The 22,863-nt window shown below is 38.2% G+C and overlaps 1 protein-coding gene across 1 annotated transcript in view; it reads right to left on the bottom strand.

Annotated features, from left to right (window-relative positions):
• Rtn4ip1 (reticulon 4 interacting protein 1) overlaps positions 1 to 22,863 on the bottom strand; it is a 44,151-nt gene that overhangs the window by 3,840 nt on the left and 17,448 nt on the right. The window contains 4 exon segments of the mRNA XM_047557267.1: positions 6,471 to 6,563; positions 10,043 to 10,226; positions 13,493 to 13,629; positions 20,372 to 20,420. Coding sequence (XP_047413223.1) covers positions 6,471 to 6,563; positions 10,043 to 10,226; positions 13,493 to 13,629; positions 20,372 to 20,420 — 463 coding nt within the window.

Below are 22,863 nucleotides of genomic sequence, written 5' to 3'. Positions count from 1 at the left end.
GAGATGGCAGATGAGGGTGCTTGCCAAGGGAGTTTTGGAAAGAATACGTACTTGTCCCTAGGTACTCCCCTAAGAAAAGGCACTCCTTACAGCTAGAAAGAGGAAAAACCTGATATACATTTCCTCATAGAAACAATTTCAGCAGTACCAGAAGAACTTCAGAAGCACCAAGGTTAAGAGATTCATGAGATACCTGCCATATCTGGCAAGCTAGCCATCTTCTACTGGTTCTTGGCATTCAATCTCTAATCATTACACTTTCTATGGAGCAAAGTCCAGCTGCAACATGAAAATTAGAGCTTAAAACACAGTCCTCTGCTAAATTAGGTCATTCAAGAGGGGTCTGGGAAATCACCTACCTCAGAACTCATTACATTTTCCTCTAAAGTGGCAGTGTTGCCAGGTGTGGTGGCATGTGCCTACAGTCCCAGAGATTTGGGAGGCTGAGAAGAATTGCAAGCCCAAGGCCAACCTCACCGATTTATGGAGACCCTAAGGATTTAGTGAGACCCTGTCTCAAAATAAAACATAAAAAAAGGGCTGAGGATATGGCTTAGTGGTTAAGCAACCTTGGATACCATCTCTGTACCAAAAGAGAGAGAGAGAGAGAAAGAGAGAGAGAGAGAGAGAGTGCTTAAGGTGGAAAGTCCCAAAACAGTAGCCTCTAGACACATGTGGCTACTTAATCAAAAGTGAGGAGGTTAACACATGCCTATAATCCCAGTGACCTGGGAGGAAGGAGGACTGCAGGTTCAAGGTCAGCCTTGGCAACTTGGTGAGACCCTGTCTCATAAAAAATAAAAAGGGCTAGGGATATAGCTCAGTGGTAAAGCACCTCTGAGTTCAATCCTCAGAAACTCCCAAAAGTGGTCAATGAAATGAAAAATTGAGTCTCTCAGTTTCACTAGTCACATTTCAAGTGCTCAACAGTCACATGTGACTGGTGATTGCTGTACCAGACAGTTCCAGACAGAGAACATTTCAATCACCACAGAAAGTTCCAGTGGATAGCACTGTTCAAAAGGTAACTTGATGTGGCCAACTGATCTCTCCGCACCCTACTGGTTGAAGCAGAATACTAGGGGCCCTTAGTATATACTCTGAATTGAACTCAAAAATGTTATGTAGCATTTTTTCTGATACTGGCTAAAATAAATAATAAGCTTTATAAAGTCTGTATCATTGCTTAACCAAGAAACTTGATTGGTCACCTAGGATTCTGAAAAGACCTGTGAACATTAAGTCATTAAGTGCATGAAATCAGAAGGTTTTAATAATTGTATAAAGAATATATACATATATGCAAATAAGTATATTTAAAAAGTAAAAAGGAGCCGGTATGGTGGTTCTAAACCTGTAGTACCACTATAGGGAAGGATAAGCTGGGAGGATCACTTGAGCCCAGGAGTTCAAGACCAGTTTGGGCAATATAATGAGACTCCATCTCAAAATAAAAAGATCCCATACTTTATCCCTGGACATCTAGTTTTCTTTCTCAGGGACAACCAATATTCCAAAATCCTTTCCTATCTTTTGGATATATTTATGGAAGGTGGAATAGTGGTCCCCAAGAATATTCATATCACCAAACCTGTGAATAAGTTACCTTACATGGCAAATGGACTTCACAGATGCGATTCGGGTAAAGATCCTAAGACGGAGAGATCATCATGGATTATCCAAGTGGGCACAGTAGAATCATCGGGTCCTTCTAAGAGGGAGGCAGGAGAGTTCAGAAAGAAATTTGATGGTAGAAGTGGAAGCAGAAGCAGACTGATGTAGCCACAAGTAAAGGAATGCAGGAGCAGCCCCCAGAAGCTGGGGAAGGCAAGGAAACAGCTTCTCCCTCCAGCCTGCCTGCAGAAGAACGCAGCCTGCTCACCCATTTTTGACTTCTGGCCTTCAGAACTATAAGATAATAAGTTTGTGTTATTTAAACCACCATGTTTGTGGTAATTTGTTACAGCAATACGAAACCAATAAGCAAATATGTATAAATATTTTCCCTCAAAACACAGTTGTTCTTATCAGTAGCAGACTATGGTCTGATGAATCTGCCTCGCCACCTCCTCAAAGTTCTGAAGGATATAGAAGAAGATATAATAAAATACCAAGAATTCAAACTCCACCTGTGTAATGTTTGGATGATTATGTACACAAGCAGAAAACAATGAAGGCTGAATGAGGGATTTATTATTTAACTAATATTGCTGCAATCTTAAAGGCAGCAGAAGAAGGAACTAGGGGTCAAGAGACCTAGCTGCATGACTTTGAGCATGTTATTTAATTTCTTCGGGCCACTGTCTCTTCAAGTGTGACATAAGGATGAGGTAGGGACAGAAACTAGAGAAGTACTGTTTTTTTGTTTCTAACCAATGCTAATCAATGACACATGCTTGGCCTGAATATAATTTTTGACAAGAGTGTCCCACTTTCTACCCAAAAAGGTTTGCTAAATAGTATAAAAATAGGAAATATTTATTGTTCTCAGGAGAAAATGCCAATAAACCGCAGGCCCAAGGCAGAATTTCAGTGGCAGCCCCCTATACTCAACATGCTAATTATAAATAATTCCTTTTGAGACTGTCCAGCAGAACAGAGGTATTCAAATTGGTTTCTGCAAGCCCAGAATTCCTTGGCTGTACAGAGCCCATGGAGGAAAGAGGGAACATTTGCAGGGGAGGACACTCCCTGACATGACTTTGCCAGCAGAGCTACTTCTACTTTAAAAACTGGGACTTGGTATGAACGGTTTTTGCAATTTAAAAACGTTAACTACTAGGCTAAGGTAAATAACAGCAAACTTTTGGTAAAGAGATAAACATGAATCTGAGGCTTGTCAGGCTACACATGGTTTATGTTCTTTCTTTCTTTCTTTTTTTTTTTAAACAAATTATTAAAAGCATAAAAACCATTCTTAGCTCAGAGGATGTACCAATAAAGACCTCAGATTGGATTTGGCCCACCATATGTAACTGACCAGCCCCTGGTTAAGCTACAATAAAAATACTATACACTTCTTAAAATTCAGACTGCAATTGTGCCTGGCTGGAATGGGTATGAATGTGAAATCCTACTGTGTCCAGCAAGACCTCATGATGAGCTAGACACCAGTGCTCCTGTAATCCCAGCTATTCAAGATGCTGAGGGGGAAGATCCCTAGTTTAAGGCCAACCTGGTCAACAGAGTACGATCCAACCTTAAAAAAGGAAAACAATCTCAGGATGACAATGCCAAGTCTAGATCTAGAGGAGAAATGAATTGTGAGATCCCCATGTGCGTTTGACATTTAGCTCCTCATCATTTTGGGGACTGACAATGGTGGACACATGAAAGGCAGGAGACTACAACTCCAAAAATATCTACTGAGTGCTACCCTGAGAGAAGGCAAAGGCACAGCTGATGGTTAGACAGCGTGAGGATGTTACTGCTGTGACTCAGAGTACTCATTAGTGTGGGTATTAACTCTGGGCCTTCTCCATTTTCACTGGGCCACACAGAGCAACAAGAATCCACCAATAATACTTGTTAATCTAGGTACTATTTTCAATCGGGACAGTTTAAGTTATAAGTGACCAGTGCCAGACTGTCTTCACATTTCCAAGTCTCTAATGAAATAAAACAGGCAAGAGAATAAGATAATAGGTAAATAAAGAGAAAAGGAATCTAGAAGCTAGGCCTCATGAAAAAATCCACACACTAAATATACAAACTTGATTTTCAAAACTATTAAATTATAAATGCATGTACTTTTTGACTCAACAATGCCATTCCAATGAAGACAAATGGATATACTCACAATTAGGTAATTAAAATAAATACTGGGTTAACTACTGAAGCATTATCTACAAAAAGACTGGAATGATATTGATAATACACCTGTACAAAGGAATATTACACAGCTGTTTATAATATAGATAATGAAGAAAGTTTTTGTATCCTAATGTGAAATAAAGTTCAAGATAGGTTGTTAAAATAGAAAGCAAGGAGCAGAACAACATGTTATCTATTTGTGTTGGAGAGAGGAATTTTCCTGTTGGATAAGCAGACTGTCTTTGCAATACCCAAGAAATGTGACACTGGTTATGTGTGACATACAGAATCTCAGTGACTGAGGGACAGGAGTCAAAGGATGATTATTTGAAATAAGTCTTCCTACTTCTTGGATTTTGAATCCTGTGAAAGTATTTTATCTAAAAACGTATACATATTTTCAAATAGTTGGCTCTGTGATTTCCTAGCTTTACACTATCAAAAAACAAATACTGCTCCTCTATCAGATACCTGCTAATTAGACTCATTAAGCACCCAGCCAAAACATGAAGAACTTAAATGCTTTTGTCCAGCTGAGCAAATATCTACTAACTGCATGATATGTAAGATCTGCTTTGTTATTTTTCCCAATTTCCCAGGGTAGACAGACAATGACTTCTCACAACCACAGAGAAGCAGGGATGCAAAAGGATGGCCAACTTCATTACAGCATCCAGTGTCACCTCTCAACTTGCACAGTCCCAGAGTCCTTCATCATCAGAAATGACTCTCAAATCCAACAGCTTGGGCAGGAGAGTGGAGAATCGAAGGCGAGGAATATTTCCTTGGTCACCCTCCTTTTAAGGATATTTCAAGGACATCTTTTTCTATCACGTACTTTTTTAGCCATTCTACCGGTTATCTGCCAAATTTAATAGGTAGATATACACAAATCACCTCTCATCTTTGTTGGGTAAATAGTAATTTCCAGGTAGAGAGAGAGAGTCACAATATTTTGAACACAAAAGAGCAATGGTAAGCATGTGGACAGTTTGGAGCAGATATTAGGACATGCACAATCACATGGTGGACTTCTGGAAGACAGCGACATCTCTAATAATGGGCTTAGTCATATGAAGCACTTACTTATTTGACCATAGTTCATTTCCTTCTTCTTAGAAACAAAATAAACATCCCTATGGGATGTGAGAGACCCCTGTAATCAAAGAGGAACTTATACAATCGCAATAATGCTGAGCCCCTGTTTCTACTCAGGACACACTGAAACCTAGACATCTACGAAAAGGCTCACAAACTTGGAACCAAAAAATCTGGGAGATAATAACAGGACATGTCCTATCATATAGTTCCTTGGCTATACTAGAATAAAAAACTTAAATGTACAAAAAACAGTCAGTACTTCCTAAAACCTTGCTTTTCCAAAATCTAAATGGATGATGAAATGGGCCAGCCAGAGGCAGGGGGAGGCAGAAGATCTCTAGGTAGGGGTGTCATCCCTCCAGGATGGGTTTTCCAAGTGTGAGGGATGAATCATGTGATGGCAATGTTGGCCCTGCTCCAACCCCTTTCTCCGCCACTGTAAAATGACTAAGACAAGACAATGTAAGCTCAGCCAAAATCAGCCCCAAACACTAAGAAGGTAGCTGAATGGTGGGGAAAAATCCTGGGATCAGGAGATCTGAGATCTACTCCCATGCTTAGCCAGCTGAGCATGTTCCTTTTTCCTTAAGCTAGTATTCTTATCTGTAAAATGACAATCATTGTGGTTATGATCTCATGCAATCCTCTAAGGTATAAAATGTTCTGCATTCTATAATTCCATATAATCTCTCAATAAAAACGCAAATATCAGCACCAGAATATGAGTTTATTTTCTGGGTTATTCCTCCAGCGATGGAATGTTAGGGCAGTTAAAGACACTGTAAGAATCTAAATGAGCAGATGTCAGCTTAGAAGACTCAGTTACCAAGATCCCTGCAAGGGATGACCAGCCTCTAAGTAACAGTCCCTTTCCACAAAGTAGGCACCAGTAGCCGAGAATATGAATCAGTTGTCTTTTACACAACCCTCGTCAATCCTTATCCACAACCTGGTCATTGACCTTCTCAAATATACTGTTTATTTGCCTTGGATTTTATCACACTAACTTGGGAATCAGGAGACTGGGGGATCTAATTCTTATCCAGCTGTGCTGGGATTGAGATTCCCCTTCTCATCTGGAAAGTGGTTTACCTTCAGGGCAGCCCTGCCCTCAGACTGAGTCAGCTACATGAGCAGTTCAACTGAACTCACAGGGGTGTTCTCACCTTTGTGCAGAGATGGCCCTCACAAAGTGCCATGATTTCAGAACTACCACCAAAATGTTAGCAGTCCATTGTAAATCCCAACTCTGCCACTGTCTAACCAAGAGCCTTTGGGAAAATCATATAACCTCCCCAGGTCTGCCTCTTTATCTGCAAGCCAAGGAGGGTGAACGAGATGGTTAAACTCTTTTCCAGACTAAACAGTCTACATCTATGATTTCCATGATGACAGAGACAAAAATACAGCACTTTAACTTGGCTATGTAAGGCAGTGTGTGTCCCAGTCAGGCCTACCCCTGGAGAATTCCATTGATGAGACTTGGTGGGCGAGTCCATCAGAGGTGCTCCAGCAACACCAAGGTTTCCACATAAAAGTTTTCCTGATGTACCTACCTTTCCTGCATCCACAAGTTCTGCAATTTCATCTAGATATGGACCACTGGGCATGAAAAAGGCCCAGCGGTAATGGACTCCTTGCCAGAAATGCTAAAAAAAAAAAAAAAAAAAAGTCAAGTATAGAAAAGGATAAAATTGGACTAAATGTAAATTCAGGGAAAGGCATTTTCTGGATGTGTAAGACAAATCAATTTCCCATTTCTTGCTGACATATGAGCTATATGCCCAGCACCTTAGCACAGTGACTGACAGAGAGCAGATGCTCCAAAATGCTTAAGAAGTAAATGAACAGAGACGTCCATGTCAACCTAGGCTTCTCTAAGCTGTGACTGATTAACAAGTAAGCACAGAAAAGCACTCCTTAAATGGCAGTCTAAATAGTCTTTGACAGTGGATTGCTTCTGAAAGGGGAATTAGGGGATAGGACTTCTAGGCTTTCTCTAATAAGGTTTGAAAAGAGCTCAGAAGTACCAGAAGAGATTTTTACCAAATTCAATAATGCTCTAGGGGCAATACGGTACTAAAATATGATCTTAGACAACCCAATTGCATTTTTTTCCCCCTGGCTCTGACAAGAATACAGCAATTTTAAAGGCAAAACAAAGTGTAAAAGTTCTGCATACATCATGGCTGGATTTTTGCCTCACTTATGGCAAATACCAAGCCATACAATCTATTATGAGACAAGATGGGCAAAAATCTAACACCAAGAGGGTTCAAAGGTAGGTTGAAGGTGCCAGAAGTAGGTGGTCCACTTGGCAGAAGCAAAGAGAGGTTCTCCATGATATCTCAACCACCTGTCTGACCAAATGGCAGAGGGAGTGGGGGTCAATCAGTACTATGCTGCTTGCTGCCCTCCCTGCATCTACCCCAACCTGCTAGGTGAGCGGGGACTTCTTTTCCACTGGGCTCACTCTCAGCCTGACAATCCTGTAGCATGGCATAAGTCACCAAAATATAAGGCTGGCAATGTAATGGAACTCCTTGCTACCCTAGCTCAGGTACACACCATTGTTATTTCGTCAACCTACCTCTTTCAGTCAGTTTCCTGGCCTACAGAGAACCAATACCACCACCACGTAGCTGACAGAGTTATGGGACAGATTAAACAAGAATGTACATAAAATGCCTGACATATAAAAGGTATCCAATAAGTATTTGTCCAGTAAAAAAAAAAGTAAAGGCTGGGACAATACCAAATCAGGGTTTAAGAATGTAGGGGAAAAAAAAAAAAACAACTAAACTAAGCTGTTGCCTAGGCAAAGCTTCCCGCCTAGTGTGCTGGCAATGGCTAACCAGTTGAGTGACCATATAGTTTATCATCCAATCTGGAAAAGTTCTGAGTTAAGAGTCACCAACAACAACTGCCCCCGGACAATAGGTAGAAATAGTCAAGCTTACTCCAGAATAGTTGTGATGAGATATTGGCTCCTGTTAATCCTCAGCATAACATGACAGAAGCCTAGGCTAGTAGAAGTCTCCAGATAGGTGGCTTTTAGCTCAGAGTAGCCTCAATATGTTGTTCAAATACTATCGTTTTCTGTGTGTCAATGCATGACAGAGGCTGGGGAACACTGGTCTAGGCAACTAACTTAAAAAGAAAAGAAAAAACCAGTCTGAATACTTATGTGGCTAGATACCAGAAGCAAAGCAAATGCCCTAAGCTGACAGTAGGCCCAGTTAATGACCACCTCAAGAGACCTATTCAAGTACTTTGCCCTAAGGTCTGGCCTCTTGGGCTACAATTAAAACATTCTGGAAATTGTTTAGGGTATTAAAGAAGGAACAGAAATGGTCACAACTGCCACATCTATAATTCTTTACAAGCACGCTACTCTGCAAAGTGAAACTTGGTCTGTAATAGCAGAATTTTTATATTCTGATAAAAGGGGTCTGTTTTTTCCCAGGCCATTACAGGAGAGGAAGTAACCCAGGCAGGAGAGCTGGAAGCATGACAGTGAGGCTTTGTGCAGTCTCAGAAAGACGGTGGAGACTGCTGGAAATAAACTGCTTGAGATGACCATGAGGGTCTTTCAAGTAGGGGAAATGGAAAATAAAGGAAGCAATGCCTGCTTTACTTTCAGGACAACTCTAAAGGTTAACTTGTGAGAGAAGTCTCACTGGAGTATAAACTGTGAAATCTTACATAAAAGTTAAACTTGTACTTTAAAGTACTAGAAAGTCTAGGTTGTGTGAAAAGAGAAAGAAGAGATAAAGGACAGTGATGATTCCTTTCTCTGCCACAAAGTATCCTGTGGCATTGTTTCTGGCTGCTGTCTGAATCAAACCAAAATGGAAGACACCAGAAAGCCTAGCTTGGATTGCTCATCTCTGTGACCCACACGTATTTCATGTGAACTGTGTTATGATCTGCTCTATCACAACTAGCTCTTCAATACTACCTCTAAATACTTAGTTCATGCACAGAATTCAAGAGAGCAAAGTCCTAAATTTCACCCCCTAAAAAGTCCTGAACGAATCCATAGTATAAAGAAGCTGCTAAAGGGCTGGGGTAGACTTCAGTGGTGGGAAGACTGCCTTTTTCCAGAGTCTGAAGTATTCTGTCTAATTAAAAGAGTAGAATTTATCTTTATTTTTTTCTATCATGTGTTCTATTTCAACACTAATTCGATTATCTATAATTACCAAAATTTTATAATCTGAAATTATATAAGCCTTTGTCCCCATTGTGATGACAATAGGCTATGATGTCAATCAGTGCCGTAACCAAGGCTGATGTGTACCAACCTGCAAGGCTCATCACTCACCAGGTGCCTTCAGTGTGAGTAATGTATTTTCAAACAGCCCTGGTAACAGTGGCTTATCAATGGTCAATCTCACTAACTGAGTACCAGAAACTTTCATAATGTCACCAATAGGTAGAGTTTCACATTCACAGGGATAGCAGTGTTAGGACAAGTTACCATAATCTCGGCAAAAGCATGATCATTCCATTGGCCTTTGTAGCCTCACTGAAATAAGAGCATAATTTCCTTCAGATTTCTGAAATTCAATAAAAAGCCTCTAAGACCTCTAAAGGTCAGAAATCTGGGAATTAGTGGTAAATTCCAACAGCAGCCATATGCTGTCTTAATAAAGTTTCCACCTTTATAAATAAGAGGATGTATGTGCTAAGGCTGGTGAAGTGGAGAGGACCATCAGGTACACAGGCAGAAAGGAAGCAGATGGTATATCAGATAGAATCGAAAAAGGTAATAACAGATAATAATAAGGCTAACATTTAATAAGAGCTATTTATATACTAGGCATTGTGCCACATTCCTCACATGGATTTTCTCATCTAGTCGTTACAACAAGGCAATAAGGTAGAAGAATTATTAGCCTCATTTTATAGGTAAAGAAATTGGACTGAGAGATATTAAGTAACTTGTACAGGGTCAAATAGCCATTAAGTGAGGTCAGAATTTCAAACTAGTCAATGTGACTCCAAGGTCCATGCTGGCAGCTGCTGCACTATGCTGCCACCAAGAGAAGAGAGGGCCAGGTGACAAAGCAATTTCTAGTAGCCTGAGGTGCCTGCTTGCTCTCACCGAGACTTTGCTTCCTACCTTTAATGTCTTGGTGCCCACAGTGACTCCTGTCTGCAGCATGCCATCTGCTATGCCCAACTGGTCCATGTTCAGGAGGAAAGGAGTCACCAAAGTCACATAGGTGGCTCCTGACCATTTCTTGAGAAAATTGAGAGCCCATGTTTCAGTAGATCCACCAACATTATCAAGGATAAAATCAAATCTGGAGGGAAAGAATCAAAACAAAATATTCTTGTCAGTCTTCATGCTAGGCTCTGATCCCCTTCACTCCTATCACCAGTCGGCTACAGGGTTTTTCTCAGCGACAGCTCACAAAACCACGCTGCACTACACCACTCAGCTCACCATGGCTCTTTTGACAGAAAGGACATAGCCACTCCCTGCATTGATGGCTTTTCTCCAAGGTAAAATCAAATGTGACTAATCTTTTTTTGTCATCAAAATCTTACCATTTTTTAATACTTTAAGAATGATGTGAGTAAGTGGTTCTGAACTGCGGGTGATGTGGGGTTTCTACAATGCACTGAATAGACCCTCACACACCAAAATAGTATCCAGCCCCAAGTATCAATAGTTGAGGAACTAAGTGGCCAATGTTGAGGAACCCTGATCTAAGCTCTGTATAAAACCACAAAGCAATCCATTCAGTGTAAGTCAAAGGATTCTTTTTTGTTTGTTTGCTTTTTGGTAGTACCAGGGCATCAAACCCAGAGCCTTATCAATGCTAGGCAAGCACTCTACCACTGAGCTATATCCTCAGCCCAAAGAATACTTCAGTGTATACAAAAACTTGAAAGAAAAGCATATAGGGTTCTCATCCACAAGAACAATTTGCTTTTATTCCTGTCATAGTCAGAAATACTTGTAGAAGCATCCTGTTTACTTTCTGGAATTCTCTACCTTTTGGTTTCATGTACTGCATCAAGACAGTGCATAAATATCAACACCCTCTCTTGTCTTCAATTCTGTTCTAACAAGTCAAAAAAAATCATCATAATGGAATCCACAGGAACTGACAGATATTCAAATCCTTAAATCTAACCTAAAACTGCTATAATTCCTAAATTCTACTTAAAAGGGAGAAAATCCCACTAAAGCTTTTAAATACTTTTGAAAATAAAGATCTATTTAGAGAATGCATATGTATAAATTAAGTAAATCAATTGATGAATTCCTCTTGGATAAATCTTTTTTTCACTTCCCAATTCATCTGGATAAAGTTAAACATCAAAGCTTCTAAAACCAACTTTGGCCAACTTTGAGACTTTTGAGTCTTTCAAGGGATTAAATTAAATAAAGATGAATAAAAATTAACAGATATAAAATGTACAATGACCTTACCAGATGATTATTCTTCTCATTAGAAAAGTTCCTACTTTGTTTCCAAAGTTTGATTTAAAAAATATAAGATACTTAAAGAAAATTTACAGGCAGCCTAATATTATAGAATAGGCACTGTCTGAAAAGGAGTCTGCAGACCATGTTGAAGACCCAGCTCTTATTTAGGATTCACAGTGTGACCTTGAGCATGCAAAAAATTTGTTCCTATGTTCCTCATTTTCTCAACTACATGATAGGGTGAACTGAAGAATTTTAAAGCCTCTTCTTACTCTAAAACTTAAGGTTCAAGTATCTAAGAGGTTGCCATTTAGAAGGAAGAACAAATTACTACAGGTAAATTCAGAGCTGAAATTCTCAGGCAGAAGTTATAAAGATCAATTTAATTTAAGCTGGAGTAGCAGGAGGAAGGGGAAGAGGGAAGAGAAGAGACAGGAGGAAGGAGGGGGAAGGAGGAAAAGAAGGAGAAGTAGTAGTCACAATAATGGCCTGCATTCATAAGTCAGTGAGGTGCCCTACCAGAAAAGCACAAGCAAAAGGAACATGACCACTTGCAGGAGATGCTTAGGGGAACTGGAGCACCGGGCTGGGGGGCTAGACTGAGTGTCCTCCAGCTTTCCTTCAACTAGTCTCTGGAAACAAACTCGAGACATGCCTAACACTTAGAGTAGATAGAGGGAAACGAGTTGGCCTTGGCCTCAGGGTCATGCTGCTCTTCCTAGCAGTGGCAAATATGAGATAACTTAAACTACCACAATCCAGAAGCCCAGTTGTGGAGACCTGTCACTTCCTCACTTCCGAGTAGCCCACATGGGCTTAGACTCTGACACTCAGAGGGCAGTTGTGAGTCCTCAACCATGCCACACCTGCTGCTGATGGAAGAGCTTAATATTCACTGTGTTCTCTAGTTGCAACAACTGTTCTCATATATTCCCTCGATAATTAATAAAAAAAATATTATGAAGCACCTATTATGTGCACTGCACTATACTACCAGGTAGAGGGAGACAGCAGCAAGCAGGACAAAAAAAAAAAAAATTCCCATTACCATGGTTTGTTCACTGAAACCTCTGTCTAAATGTTGCTTCCTCAAAGAGGCATTGTTCAACCACTCCACCTATAACAACCTCCTCTCCAACACTGACCCTCCCCTTTCCCTGCATCAATTCTCCTCAGAGCGCTAACCCCTAAAACCTTCTCAAATAGCATGTAAGCTCCATGAGGAGAGTAGTGTCTTGTTCACCACTGTATCCAGTGTTTAGAACAGCGTCTGGCAAGTGTAGATGCACAAAGAGCAGGAGTCACAATGGTCTGGTGGCTCCCAGGAGCAATGCCATATTACTGCTGGAGTTGGAGGTGCTGGATGAGAAAGGCTAAGCAGTGTCAGATAGGGTTCCTTCCCCCCCCCCTTTTTTTTAATCTATGAAAATATATTTCTATTCAATGTGGGCAAGAATAATTGACTTCTGAAAACTAAATTTTAAAAATGGAGAAACTTTGAAATAGCAGCAGTAAAATTCTCCTATTAGCTTTCCAAATACTCCTAGTTGCACTATCAGCTTCAGTTTTTCCTGGGCTAAAGAAGATCAGATTAAATTGGAGCCACAGTCAGAGCAACAGAGCTTGTGGGAATTCCTGAATCTGTTCCTCTTTGGTCCCTCTGGCCAGACCAAACCTGGCCTAGACATGCTAAGGGCATCCACAATGTTCCATTACCAGTATTACTCTCACATCCTTATGGAACGCTGAAAGTATGTGTAGTGTTAAGCATGTGTTTTCAAGTACTACTCTATATTCTTCCTGTGACAGATGCCACAGAAGGGAACACACTTCCAATTTTGCCTTCAGACCTCTTATTAGCCAGCAATAAAAGTACGTTAACTTGAAAATTAGCAAAAGGCTATGTAAGCAAAATAACTTCCTCAGTATATATCACATCATGTCACTGTGCTGTATTAACCTCTGAAATTAAAATGGAACCCATATGAATGACTTCTACTGATACAGAATGTTTTCAGATTCCTCTTGCAGATTCTAATATGACTGTGAGGCCACCAAACCACCTGAGACCTGTATTATCAACTGGCCTTGTGCCTACCCTCCCAATGGCAACATTGCTGTGATACACACGGTTTTAAGGATTTCAACTGCTCTTCCACGCTTCCAGATTTGTAATCAATTACATCATCTGCTCCAAGCTTCCTCACAAGTTCACTTGCATCTTGAGAACAAACTGCTGTCACATGAGCATTCCACGCTTTCATTACCTGCCAAAAGGGGTCAGGGTAGAAAAATTGATTGCATAAAAAAAAAAAGTTGGCACCATGTGTACATGTATCGCACTAATTTCTGGGGAACTTTAAGATCTTCATCTAAACAAGAACTATAGGAAGTCTTCTGTCAAATAATAGTGAAAATGATTTAACTATTGTTTACTAAGAAAAATCCCAAGAAAGAGATCTCATTTTCCTTAAACAAGACAGCTAGTCACCTTGATGGCATAAAGTTTTAACCAGTCTACTTGAAGAAGGGCTCAGTGTCTCACCAGGATCAAAAAGACAAGAGATGAGGGCCTCAAATTTACACTTTCAATGATAATAAAGTTAAATGGCTATAATCAATGGGAATGAAAAATAATTGCACATGCTCAGAAAATGAATATTTTAAATGTGTTCAGAACATTAATGTGCAACATCTCTTCATTTGTATCTCCAGAAAGTATTAATGCAGTCTTAAGTACCTCAAAGTAATCAGCTATTAGATGCTTGGTAATATCTGAAAAGGTGCTATTAAGAGGGAAGAAAGTATGGCTACTTTATATTTAAAACATGGATCAGGGATTTCCTCTGGAGTAAGAAGACCTAAATAAATGTGTAAAGGCTTTAAAAATGTAGAATGACTTAATTTTAAAATAAAGAACTAGATTTAAATAAAAATTAAAGTTAAATTCTAATGGTTATTCAGGATTAAGTATCCAGAAAGCATCCACTCTAAAACTCCTCTATTTTCTATAATACCAATTTCATAAAATTAAAAATCTAATTGGAGAATGGCTACTTGAAGTTCACCAAGAAATTTGTGTGCTGATAGTTGCAGGTTATAACAGATCAGTTGTTTTCTTAATTCTGTCCTGAGTATCAATTTCCTATGTTTCCTTCAGATAAACTGCAAAAGGTCACAAAAATACAAGGGAATTATGTTTTGTCAACTGTGAATCCCTGCTCAAAGGCACCACAAGGTTGTATCTGTTAAATACCAAAAAACATCTATTAAATACAAAAAAGGGCAGGAAGAAGGGTGGGTGAGAAGGAGGGAGAAGGGAATGGAGGTAAGGAAGAGAGGGAAAAGAGAAAAGTAATGCAATACCAGCAAGCATTCCAAAAGTTCTTTTAATGTGATCTGTCCTAAACCACTACCTCATCTGCCTCTCTCAAAAGTTATTTTCTTTATTTTTTTCAGTAATCACTCCTTGCATTTTAATAAAATTTTCTCAATCAAATATGCATTTTCTAGATGCTATAGTCTTGTGCATTTAAAAAATGTGATACCTTTTAAATTTCTCTTAAATTACAGGCTTTTCTTATATTTTATCTGTAGAAAAATCCAGGCTATTTGACCTGCAGAGTTTACCACTGGAATTTCTGATTGCACACTCAGAGACAGTTCTGCATGTTGCTCTGCTCCCTGTATTTTCTGCAACTTGGCAGATGGATCTGGAGACTGGATCAGATTCAGTTTCAAACCCTTGAGCAAAACCATGAAGAGTGTCTGGCAAAACTACACAAGGCACATTATGTCTGATTGTCACTCTTTTTATAATCTCAGCAGTTATCAATGCTCGATATCTGCATCTGTTTATTAGTGATTGCAAAATAGCGAGGTTCAAATTCTATTTCTTTTCATTTAGTAGTTGGAATACTTTCACAGAGAAACACCTCCCCTTGAAAGCTACTGGGTTTATTCAGCTATACAATTTATGTAGAAAAGGTAGAACAAATGCTTACTTATTTCCCTTAGTCAGTTTATAAGATAATAAATTGGTTTTTTATCATCTTCCAAAAGTGACCACTTAAAAGAAGTATCATCAAAATCTCATGAATTTAATTATCACTGTTATTATTTAAAGCTCAAATTGTCACATCTTTGGGGGTTTCTTCAAGTTGGCTCATTCTTCTGAGATGATCAGACTAGTCTTTGATAGCTTCCTTGCTATTTAATATATTCCAGGTTTATTCTTGTAAGTTTTGTGCCCTAGATCTGAACTCTGCCATTTCTCCAAGAAGCCCTGCATTCTTTGAGTGAGAAAAGATATTTCAAGAGGTGGCTTTACATACAAATATAAACTACCTTCTGAATTCATATTAATACTTACAATTAAAATTTGAGACTACAAAGTTTTTACTTAACCCCTTTTCTGTTACATCTGTATCCCCTTTCTTCTATACCTCCTTTGAGAATTCTGCTTCTCAAAGACACAGCGGATGAGAGAATTAAAATATACAATATCCATTTGCTCAATTGTATATTACACAAATAACAGTATTGAATAATAGTACTAATATCACTACCAACACGATGAAAGCATTACATTTTAACACATGTTCTCTTTATTTTCCCCTTTTTAAAAAAGTTATACGACATTTGCCTTTTCAAAGTATACAGTTACAATACACACTATACTCTCACCTTCCAAGCCCCCATTTAGTTTTGTTCCACAGATGACTACATTTAACATTTGCCACTAGTCATTAAATAGTGTCTCCCTCACCATTTGCTATCAGAAGCTCATTATCTAGTAGCTTCCTCAGAAAGGGATCCGAAGAACAATATTTTCCAATTCCATGCATGTTGATATGTGCCCTTGCACCTGAAGGCCAGTATTGTTGTATACAAAATGCTTGTTCTGCTCTTCTTTGAGTATATTAAATATGTTATTTCATTTTTTAAAAAACATTTAAATTATTACTATCAAAAAGTCTGGTGATAGGGCCTGGAGATATAACTCAGTGGTATAGGACTTGCCTATCATACGAGAGGCTCTGGGTTTGATCCTCAGAACAGGGAAAAAAAAAAAAGTCTGACAACAATATAATTTTATTTCTTTAATAAGTCATGTGCTCTGTTTTCTAGATGTCTAAAGAATATTTTTATTTTTCTTTAGAGGCCAGTTTACTTGCAACTTTCACTGGTAATGCTCATTTTGGTTCATATTCTTAGAGCAGTGATGAGGCTATGCATACACAGTTTCAAATCATTTAATTTTAGGATATTCTTTAATTATAGATTTTAGTGTCTGTTTTATTCCCTTCTTTGCTTTTCCATATATAAATCTTATTTACCTGTCTCAAATATTTGATACTTTCTTCTTAAATCTGCTACCTTTTCCTTTGTTTCTTTTGTAATTTATTTTCTGCATTCTATTTCTATATGGAAATATTATGCATTGTGCTTGTCACTGAATTCTTTCTAGTTTCATTATGAAATGATTTTTAATTCATATCTCCTTTTCCTAAGGTTTTCCAATACTGATTTACTTTTTCTTCATGTTTGCATCACACTCTTAATGTCTTTAACTTGTTTTGAAGTAGTAGGTTACATTTTGAACTGTTAGCATGTTTTTTGTGTGCTTTTATTATCTGCAAATATGTTATTCTATTATTTATTCTCATTTTCCCCATAATTTTATATGTGATTTATAACCTTGATACTTTTCCATTATTCTTTCTTTCTTTCCTTTTTTTTTTTGGCACAGGGATTAACCCCAGGGGTACTTAACCACTAAGCTACATTCCCCAGCCCTTCTTAAAATTTAAAAAAATTTTTGACACAGGATCTTTCTAAATCGCTTAGGGCCTTGCTGAGGTTGGCTTTGAACTTGAGATCCTCCTATCTCAGCCTCCCCAGTTGCTGGGATTATAGGTGTGTGCCACTGCACCTGGCTTCTATTACTCATTTTTTTCATTTTATTAAAATATTTTTGTTGTGAAATACATGGGAAAGTGCACAGAATAAAAATGTACAGCTTAACAAATTACTACAAAGCAAACATCATTGCAAGAATCACTCAAGATTGTGAACTTGAAAACCACCATATGACTGAGCCTCCCAATAAAACCCCCCTCACTCTCTAAGAAGCAATAACCACCAGCAGGGTTCTCAGGAAGTGCACAGAATCTGCTGCATCCCTTTGCATCCCTCCAGGAAAGGGATGCAGCCAAGACTTTTAGGGTGCTCACCAGCTCCCATGTTGGGGAAAGATCCTTTCCCCGACTGCAAAGGAGGCTTAATCAAGCTCCCTCCCACAGGAGGCAGCCAGTTGAACATTTGACCTCAACAGGAACAGTCATTGGGCTCCAGCCTATTCTTGGATGCTTGGGGCATGGTTTTGTTTTGATGTAAAGCTTATATAGCATAAATTCACCATTTTAAAGCATACAATCCAGTGGCTTCCAGTACATTCATGATGCTGTACAATCATCAGCACTAATTCCAGAATATTTTTATCATTCCCCAAAATAAACCTCACCCCCATCAAGCAGTAATTCCCTATCTGCCCCCCACCTCCTCCAGACAACTAATCTGCGTTCCATCTCTATGGATTTGCCTATGCTAGAAATATGATATAAAGGACATCATATAATATGTGACTTTTTATTGGGAATCTTTCACTTAGTATGTTTTGAGGTTCATTCAAGTTGGTATCACACATCAGAATTTCATTCCTTTTTGTGGCTGAACAAATACATTATATGTATATGCCACATTTTGTTAATTCATTTATCAGTAGATAGACATTAGAGCTTTAGAGCTATTTCCACTGTTTCACTATTATGAATAGTGCTATGAACATCAGTATATAAGTTTTTGCTTGAAGTATGTTTCATTTCTCTCAGGTATATACCTATGAATGAATTGGAAGGATCATACAGTAATTCCATGTTTAATATTTTTTGTTTGTTTTTTGAAATGGGATCTCACTACATTGCCCAAGATGGCCTCAAATTCCTATGCTCAAGTGATCTTCCAGTCTCAGCCTCCCGAGTAGCTGGGAATATAGGCATGTACCACTGTACTTGACTATAGTTTTATCTTGAATGTCCCCTAAATGATCTTTTGTTAAAGGCTTACTTCCAGATTGGGAGGTGGTGGAAACTTTAAGAGGTGGGGTCTCATAGAAGGTTTCAAGTCACTGATGGTGCAGTCTTGAAGGGGATCATGGGACTCTAGTCTCTTCCTTTCTTCCTTTTTCATGTCCTAGCCTTGAGAAAAAGTTTTACTACATACTGCCACAATGTTGTACTGCTTTACCACAGGATCAAAAGCAACAGGGCAAGTCAATCATGGACTAAAATCTCTATTACTTGAGCCAAAATGAACCTTTTCTCTTTTTAACTTTATTGTCTCAGACATATGTTAACTAACAGAAAGCTGATGAACACAGGGTCAAATTTCTCTACATCCTTGCCAACATTTATTATTTTATTTTTGTTTTAGTTACAATCATCCTAGTACTAGGTGTTGATTTGTATTTCCCTAATGACTAATGAGAATAAGGATCTTTCCATGGGTTTCTGGGACATTTTAATACATTCTTTAAAAATTTTCAATTTTTTTTCTATATTTTAAATTGGGTTGTTTGTCTTCTTATTGAGTTTTAAAAGTTTTTTAGATAGTCTAGATGGTAGACCTTTATCAGATCAATGATTTGCAAATATTTTCTACAATTCTGTGGACTGTTTTTTCACTTTCTTGATAGTGCCCTTTGAGGTACCAAAGTTTTTAATTTAATAAAGTCCAATTTACCCATTCTTTTCCTTCTATACCTGTGCTTTAGGTATCATATCTAAGAATCTGTTGTCGAATCTAAGGTGATGGATATTTTTACTCCTGTTTTCTTTTAAGAGTTTTATGATTTTAGTTCCTATATTTAGGTCTTTGATCCACTTTAAGTTTTTTATTTTTATTTTTGTAGGTGATGTAAGGTAGGGTAGGTGGATAGCTATTTGCTCCAGCAGCATTTGTTGAAAAGACTGTTTTTACCTTATTTAATGGTCTTGCCAACCTTGTCAAAAATCAAGCTGGGTATGATGGTGCAAGCCTGTAATCCCAGTGACTTGGGAGGCTGAGGCAGGAGGATCACAAATTCAAGGCAAACCTGGGTAATTTGCAAGACCTTGTCTCAAATAAAAAATATAAAGGGCTGGGGATGTAGCTCAGTGGTAGAGTCCCCTAGGTTCAATCCCCATTGCAAAACGAGAAGAGAAGAGAAGAGAAGGGAAGGAAAGAAAGAAAATCAATTGTCTACAGACATACAGATCATTTCTAGATGCTTAATTCTACTTCTCTGACCTATTTGTCTATCCTTATGCTAGTACTACATTGTTTTGACTACTGTGGCTTTGTAGAAAATTTGAAATTGGGAAGTATAAGTGCTCTTCTTTCTTTTTCAATATTGTTTGGCATGTCAGGTCCCTTATAATTCCATATGCATTTTGGGATAACGTTGTCCATTTATGCAAAAAAAAAGCAGATGGTATTTTGATTGGTATTGCATTGAATAAGTAGATCATTTAGAGAGAGTGTTGACATCTTAACAGTATTTTGGCTACATGTTTTTATCTATTTTTAGAATCAGCTTATCAATTTCTACAAAAAAGCTTGAAAAATTTTGACTGGAAATCAGCAATGGTTTTCGGCATTGGCTATTTTCTACTAAATTGTAAATTTCCATCTACCTGCACTGTGCATGGTCTTCCCTGCTAAAAGTTCTTTATTTATTTGATGAGATATCACCCACTCACTCAGTTTAAACCAGTGAATAAGTTAACACTGCCTACTACATTAGAACATGTTCCTCTTAGAAAAGCAAGTGAAATTAGAGTATATTCACCAGACCTGTATCTCTTGCCTTTTCAGGGAAAGTAAGTTATTTATAATATGTGAATTTATAAACTTATAAATTCATGTAAACAACATTTTTCTATTCACAATATTTAAAAATTATTTTACCTGGATTGCAAAAGTACCAACTCCACCTGAAGCGCCCAAGATTAAAACACTGTAATGCAAAAGAAACCACAGTTGAGAATCTTCAGCAGATATAACTGGATAAATCAATATTTCAAAATGTAACTGGCTCAATGACAATCCTCATAGCAAATAAAGTTATTCAGCTTCCCAAGATTATATTACACAAGGATTTTTATTTTAGATTAACCAGAAATTATATATGCTTAAAATAAAACAGTCTATGAACCCTTCCCCAAGAACACCAAATATCAAAAATAGTAATAATAATTCTTTTAGGTTAAGAAAAAAAGTAAGTCATCATCTGCCTTACAATTTTTTTTTTTTGGACCAAAATCACCACAGCCTCCTCTACAAGAGATTTGAACCCTTTTCAGTGTTTAGACTTAGCAGATCTCTAAAAAAAAAAAAAAAAAAAAAAAAAAAAAAAATCACATTCCTAACCACATTCCTGCCAAAGTGGAATAAACATCTTGTGTTCAGACATGTTCTGCCAAGCTCATGAACTGTCATAAACGAAAATAATCTCATTGTCCTGTTAAAGCAGATGAACGTGTCCTATCAGTACAATCAACCTGTGCTCCAGGCTCTTATCAAGTCTACTCACTGCAGCCTCCCTGCCTCCTGGGACCAGGGATGCTTAGCCTGAAGTTTATAAATGGGTGGGGGATATAGAGGAAGAGTGAGATCCTAATCACTTTAAAACTGTGAATTTCCTAAAATGACACTGAAAATTTGGTATAATTAGGGACAGAGGTATTGGCAAGGAGGGGGATCTACACCTATCATCTATTTCCAAAGAAGTCTGTGATCTATAAAAGAATCAATGGTTAAAAATCACTGCTTTGCATACACTTATATTTTACTCTTGAATTAAACTAGAACTTCAAAGAATTGCCTACTTGAACTGTAAGGCTTCAGGTGCCCAGAAAATAGTATTTACTGAACTGCACTTTGGTGTTATGCTACCAGGGGAGGCTGAGGGATATTATAAAAATTGATTACATGGTATTTGACACTACATTAGCTAAGGGGATACTGTTGAGAGAATTCTTCATGAGAATTCTGAGTACTCACAGAAAAATATTTTTCTGAAGACTGATGGAAGTATCTGTACTATATATCTGTCACTATAAATTACATAACTGCTGGCTGTAGTTCCCTTTTGTCTTGGCTATTACAAAGTGCAAAGAATTTTGCCACCTATCTCTAACAAGTACACTGGATCTTGGAATATGCATGCTGTCAACAATCAACCCTAGCTTCATTTTTTTTTTCTTTTTTATCCAATCACAGAAAGATGAGTATTACCCTTTATATTTTAAAAGTTACTGCTAAAATTTCTAAACCAGCTATTTCCTTTTAGATCAGTAGCATTAAATGTAATTAAAAGAACTCTTCTTGCAAATTATGTTCCTTCTAGAAGAGTTGCTTCCAATTTCACAGAATTATCAATTATGAAGTATAGAAGAATTGAAAATCCTCTCTTCTAAGACCCTACAATTCACACAGTTTATTGCTTTAGTATTTCCTAAGTAGGGGGAAAGTATTAAAACTGCCTCACAGATACAACAAAAATTAATTCACCCAATAAATATCCTCTCCATTTTGCCCATTCCTGTTGCAATGCAGCTAGTCAAACTCTCCTTCAAGTTCTTCACAACAATCAAATCATCTGAATTCTCTACTATTCCTTTCCTGATGATTCTGGTCCCCTCACTCCTTACCCCAAGTCGTGGCACATTCCTCCAGGCTCCAAAATGCCTTCACTACCTGCTAAGGTCTCTTTCCCCTTTAAAGGCAGTTTTCCTCTACAATACATCTAATGGAATCCACAACCTGATATCTACACTGAGCACTGGCATTTGCCACACAGTTAACTCATACACACATTCTGCTTCCCACGCTATTTTTGCAAGTACTCAAGGACAGAGACCTCCTATGATGCCCTGCTGGCTCTACTATGGCCAATACCTCATCAGTATTTCCTGACTTTAAAAATCATCCAGTCAGCACTATCTTCTACAATCAGGGCAAGAACGAATTTTTACCACCTTCAGCGAGGGGGTCATCTGGCTACTTGAAAGTCTGTATCAAAGTGTTTTCCAGTAAAGAAAAGCATGAAATTAATTTCTAGTTCTCTCAGAGAAAGCTAGATTAAAAGGACACCAAATTTAATGACTATTTAAGGACTCAACTGCTAGACACATCTCTAGCCTCATTATTGCTAGTTATCTCTTTCCCCATAACTCTTAATTCAAAGTAGTCTCATTTCCTCAAATAAAAAAGCAAAATGTTTCTCAGCAGGGCTTGGCAGAAGAGGGAGTGGTTCTGCAGTAGCAACTTCAGTTCCTGATGTTGCCACCTGATGGCACCCCACAGTGCAAAAGAGGCAAGGGGCAGGCCCAAGGAAATGCTGTTTGCTTATGAAAAAGCCCAGAGGGGGCTGGAGTTGTAGTTCAGTGGTAGAACAC

This window comes from Sciurus carolinensis, chromosome 7 (assembly GCF_902686445.1).
Source record: "Sciurus carolinensis chromosome 7, mSciCar1.2, whole genome shotgun sequence".
NCBI classification, from domain to species: domain Eukaryota; kingdom Metazoa; phylum Chordata; class Mammalia; order Rodentia; family Sciuridae; genus Sciurus; species Sciurus carolinensis.
This window is presented reverse-complemented; position numbering and strand designations above follow the sequence as displayed.